The 6,000-nt window shown below is 32.2% G+C and overlaps 1 protein-coding gene across 3 annotated transcripts in view; it reads left to right on the plus strand.

Moving 5' to 3' along the window:
* Positions 1 to 4,001, plus strand: part of LOC123760617 (Shaker cognate w) — a 333,004-nt gene extending 329,003 nt beyond the window's left edge. For all 3 annotated transcript variants that reach the window (XM_069328293.1, XM_069328295.1, XM_069328294.1), the window contains exon 7: positions 2,073 to 4,001. In XM_069328293.1, coding sequence (XP_069184394.1) covers positions 2,073 to 2,182 — 110 coding nt within the window. In that variant the 3' untranslated portion in view covers positions 2,183 to 4,001. The remainder of the gene's footprint in view (positions 1 to 2,072) is intronic.
* Positions 4,002 to 6,000: the final 1,999 nt, after the last annotated feature.

A 6,000-nucleotide genomic window follows, 5' to 3' on the forward strand; every position in this document is an offset into this window, starting at 1 on the left:
AGTACAGTTCTTGAATAAACTTAAATTTATCATAAAATACTAAGAAACCATTTTAAATAATCTAAATGTTATTTTAAACCAGCACATGAGTTCGGTCCGAACTTGCCAGACTTCTCTCTTCTTTAAACAAAGCTGTCTAAGTTTGATATATGAATAAAGTTATATCGATAATTTAATACCATTTAAATAATTACCATTATACATATGCTAAGGATAAATTTATGTGCATGTTTTATTCATGAGAAAATTGTAAAGTTAGAGTGTATTGTGTGTTTGGTGAACATTTTTATGGTGAGGTTACACATACAGTGATGGCTAATGCAGAATTCTTAAGCTTGCAGAAGGATGCAATTGTTATATTGCATTGATTATTGTAACTATTTGCTTATTGTAATTATCATCACTATAGCTAAACTATATTTTCACTTAATTAACATTTTCATGTTAGTCTCTGATAGGCATTAGGTTTGAGTTACTGAATATAGTTTAGATGATACTGCCTAGTTGGTCATCATATGACTATAGTATACAGTATACAGTGTATATATATATATATATATATATATATATATATATATATATATATATATATATATATATATATATATATATATATATGCAATATATATGCAATATATATATATATATATGTGGATTTTCTGCATATATATATATATATATATATATATATATATATATATATATGCAATATATATATATATATATGTGGATTTTCTGCATATATATATATATATATATATATATATATATATATATATATATATATATATATATATATATATATATATATATATATATATATATATTGTCACATACATGTACATTGGGTCCAGAGCAGGAAAGTTATGGTGATAGTGAAGCCTTGCATACCTTGAAAATCTATTGTAGTGTCTTCCATCACTAGATACAGGTATTTCTTTATGAATCAATCAACTATTTTTCTTTTCAAAGTATATATATAATTATATATATATATATATATATATATATATATATATATATATATATATATATATATATATGTCGTACCTAGTAGCCAGAACGCACTTCTCAGCCTACTATGCAAGGCCCGATTTGCCTAATAAGCCAAGTTTTCATGAATTAATTGTTTTTCGACTACCTAACCTACCTAACCTAACCTAACCTAACTTTTTCGGCTACCTAACCTAACCTAACCTATAAAGATAGGTTAGGTTAGGTTAGGTAGGGTTGGTTAGGTTCAGTCATATATCTACGTTAATTTTAACTCCAATAAAAAATAATTGACCTCATACATAATGAAATGGGTTGATTTATCATTTCATAAGAAAAAAATTAGAGAAAATATATTAATTCATGAAAACTTGGCTTATTAGGCAAATCGGGCCTTGAATAGTAGGCCAAAAAGTGAGTTCTGGCTACTAGGTACGACATATATATATATATATATATATATATATATATATATATATATATATATTAGTATATTTTGGTAGCAGTCTTTCCTGTAGACATATATTATTAAATATGACCGAAAAAGTAAGATTAATAATTCTAACACAAATTTTCTCTATCTTTCTTACGTTTCTTTTCACTGTTGACGGTAATTCAAAGATCAATTCTCCAAAATTCATTTTTATTGAATTTTAAATTTCAATAATTTTCATTTCAATAAAAATGAATTTTGGAGAATTGATCTTTGAATTACCATCAACAGTGAAAAGAAACGTAAGAAAGATAGAGAAAATTTGTGTTAGAATTATTAATCTTACTTTTTCGGTCATATTCATATATATATTCATATATATATTCATATATATATATATATATATATATATATATATATATATATATATATATATATATATATATATATATATATATATATATATATAATTTGACATTTCAAGAGATTTTTGAATAAGCGAGGTGTGACTGTTTCCACAACAAACTCACTCTAGATGTGACGGCACTTCCAGGCTTCTATGTCAGCCATGATGTCATCACTTCAGCCCACCACTGCATTGTTAATTATTATCTCTTCATAATGTAGAGATTTTATTTCCCTCTAGATATCACCTTGGCAGCAGCACTGGGCGAGCATACAGGGGGCAGCAAAACCCAACCCTACTATGGGCAGCCTCCAGTACCTGGTAACTGTAAGCTTCACTTCAACATCTAAAATTTTAGCTCACCTCCTTCCTTGACTTTGTAATGAACATAATGTTTAAATATAGTATTGTAGCTTGGTATTTGCATCAGTGTTTCATATACAAACTGCATCATTAATATGTTATCAGATGTTACACATAAGTTGTAAAGAAGCTATATATATGATCTTATATATATTTACATATAATTAATCTCCTTTTACTAAGACATTGCAAAAGAAGTTTTCTTTAGGAGATTGCCTAGCCCTGCCAGATGGGTGTTGCCCCCTGAAGCTCGCAAGTGGTCAGCCTTGTGCAGTACCACTTTCAATCCTCGAGCAGACTCATCCCCATCAACATGATTTGAGCAAATAAAATTTAAGTTTCCTGATTAGTTCACAAATGCTTTTAAGACTGCATCCATGTTTCGTCTATAGGTGAAAACTGTATAAAAAGTAATAGCATTTGTTAAATTTTCTTATTGTTCAAGCTATACTTTCTAAAGAAAAAAAGCTTGCAGCTAGGCTTTTTTACAATATAATATACTGTATACTGAGCACAGTAAAATAGCCTTTGATTAGATATGACATAACTAAGGCAACATTTTGAATCCAAAGTAAATGAACTGTAACAGACTGAGAACAAGGCTGAGCGACTAGTGCTGGTGCCTCTATTCTCCTTCACACCCTGCATGTTAGAACTTATGGGACCAAACCAAAGGTAGTTGCTACACAGGGAGGGTGGGAATTGGTGAGTGCAAGTAAATACTCTCTCTAGGAGTTTTCCAGAGAAACATGAGGTTAGGTAACCATACCTAAACCTAATTTCTTAAGGAAACTAATAACAAATATTTGATAAAAGTGTTAATATCAAATGTTTGGTATGCACCACAGCAACAGCAAAAGCTGGAAAAAAAATTAGACTAATTAAAATCAGTTCTAATAATCAAACATTGTTAGGTATGAACCAAAAATTAAAGTTTGGGGGCACTGGTTTTTAGTAGCTTAGTTAACCTAAATCTAAGGATAATTATTGTTAGAAATGAATATTACAGAGCAAATTATTTTTTAAGAATTATATTGTCCATGGCTTGTTGAGGTTATGGATATGCAAGACAGCATAACTTACCCTGTATTATGCAAATGAATATAATAGGGGGTACATAGATAGGTAAATATTGTTTTTTCTCATAAAAGTAGTTTTTTGCTACAATGTTGAGCCTGTTATATAAACTTCTGTATTCATATGCAGATTCTTTTTCAGTGACTAAAAGTAGATTGCCAGACACTTTGATGCAAGGGGCTTCTTGGCAGTGATATTATAGATCAAAATAATGATGATACAATAGTTATTTATATAATGTTTCATTTTCAGAAGTGACTTATGTCAAGTTCCAGAGGGAATCTGATTGTGTGTAAATGAGATTTACATCTACAGTGCTGTACATCTAGGTTTTCCACTGAATAGCCACATTTGGCTCAACTATAAGATTATTTCACATATTGTCATTTAAAGACTTCAAGGTGATTTATTACACAATTGTATATTATTACGGTATACAGATTATCAAAATTCTGCCTAACTTTATAGAATAAATTATTTAAAGTTAAGGTTGCTGTTCAATTGTTTAAAACATGTCTGGCAGAATATAAGCAGTACAATAAGTAGAAATTGTATTTATGCAAAATCTACACAAATTTAACAATTAAAACCAAATATTTTTTATTTCCTCAAGCACATTATAAATGTTGTACAGGTCATATATGGTCATCATGTGCTGAGTAGGGAAGAGCTGATTCCATGTGCAAAGTTAGCAAACTTTGTATTAAAAACTAATTTGTACTTTGTATTAAAAACTTTTAATACTAAGATATTAAAAAATTTGATTTATGTCTTTAACAAAAGCATAAACTAATGCAAATCTCATCAGCAATCCCATTATAAACATTGTGCCTGAGTTGATTAAGATACTTTAGTCTATAATCATAAAATGGTGGTCCTACAGTTGGATATTTGTTGCTAAGCAAATGCTACTCAAAGTAACTCAGGGGCAAATTTTCCAATATATAGGAAAAATTTACCTCTTGAAGACTGTAACTGGTAGTGCAATGTACTCAATTTCTGTGCACCCTAAAATGCCAATATTTATTGAAAATCAACCTCATTTGAGAAATTTATACCCAAAGATTGGGGAAGAGGGATTTTGTGAAGAAGCATTAATTAAAATGGGTCAACAGTTCGATACAGTACTGACTCAGATCTGTGTGGCTCATTAGAATGTTACTATGACGTGGGAAACTGAAATGTTAGTGAATTTCATGTATTTCACTAACTATGCTTTTTAAGGTGTCGCATAATAGAAGTGTCAATGATGTTTACACATGAGTAGTTTGTACGCTAATGCATTGGTTGTTCTCTTTATTGTTGATCTATCATCTCTGCTTTTCAATTTGTACTATTGCCATAACCATTCACTGCATACTCAGGGGCACGCATGAGGCAGCAACGACTTTCCTCCCAGCTGCCTCATCACATCAGACATAGGAACAACACCAGTTATCGGGATTTGGGATTTTCGTCCAGGTTAGATGCAAACTTGATGATTCCGATCACTGGCCAGATAGTGTAAATGAATTATACATATTTCTTAGGACTTGTTAGAACAGTAGAAAGACTACTAGGGAATTTCAGCCCATCCTTCAATAATGATAATACTTATAGCAACTATTTGGTCATGTACAAAAATGGAATGTTGGATAAAAAAAAAGCCATGTAATGTACTACTGAATTAGTTCATGTAATAAAAAATTAGGAAAACAACTAAAGAACCTCACCTAACCTGTCCAAGGCAAAAATTAGCAATCCTAGGCCTAATATATGCTGACTTAGTCCTAATTACTCCCTTAAGGTCTCCACTTGTCATGGAGAGGGAGCTTATGTGCAACTCTCTGGGACTGGTGGGAGTTGCCATGGCCCCCTCTCCTGCCTTTTTCTGGGCACTTTACATGTGAAGAGGACCAATGTAGGGAACTTGCTTGGGTCAACAGACCACCCACTGGAGGGGTTGCCAATGAGGGACTGCCCTTGGAGGTTGGTAGAATGTCTGAGTTGGGGCAAGAGGGTCTTTACACTGGTGTGGGAGAATGTACCTGTTAAAAAGGGGAGCACCACTTGGGATGATGCACCCTTTCCTGCACCGGCCAGCACTCAGCCTTCCTTGCTGCCCTGGTAGGTGGTATCCTTTGGCTCTGAAGCCCAACCTTTTCAAAAAATGATGCATGGTAACTGAAACAACTTATCAAACACATGCTCATGAGGGTGTGCACCAGGCTCCCTAGTCGGACAGTGATGGAAGATCAGGCTCCATAACCCTGACTATTGTAAGGGTACTGGTGAAACGACGGAAAATATATTAGTTTATGCTCTTAATATGCTCAATAATAAATAGCACCCAAATCCTTCTCTTCCTTATTTTTAGCACATGTACATTACTTTAAAGAAACACCTCAAACACAAGAGTAACCACATGGGGCCAGTAGTACCATATTTTTTAATTTGTGGGACTTTAAAAACAATCAGAATGCATACATTACATATACTGTATTAAAAGACACAGGAAACGGGACCTAATACAACAGTAAATAACCTCTCGTTCACCAATTTTGTTAATTTTTATATTTCATTTTAAGTGTTTGGAAGTATGGTAAATTGAGCATTGGAAAATGTGTATGCTTCTGTGTGTGTAAAGTCTTCCCATGCATTTCTGTGAGAGTCCCTGCACCCCACGAGGACAGAGAAGGGCTAGATTCCACACACACAGGGTGTGGTGTGTGTGCTTGTGAGGTTATTT

The sequence above is a fragment of the Procambarus clarkii genome, chromosome 21 (assembly GCF_040958095.1).
Source record: "Procambarus clarkii isolate CNS0578487 chromosome 21, FALCON_Pclarkii_2.0, whole genome shotgun sequence".
Classification (NCBI taxonomy): Eukaryota; Metazoa; Arthropoda; class Malacostraca; order Decapoda; family Cambaridae; genus Procambarus; species Procambarus clarkii.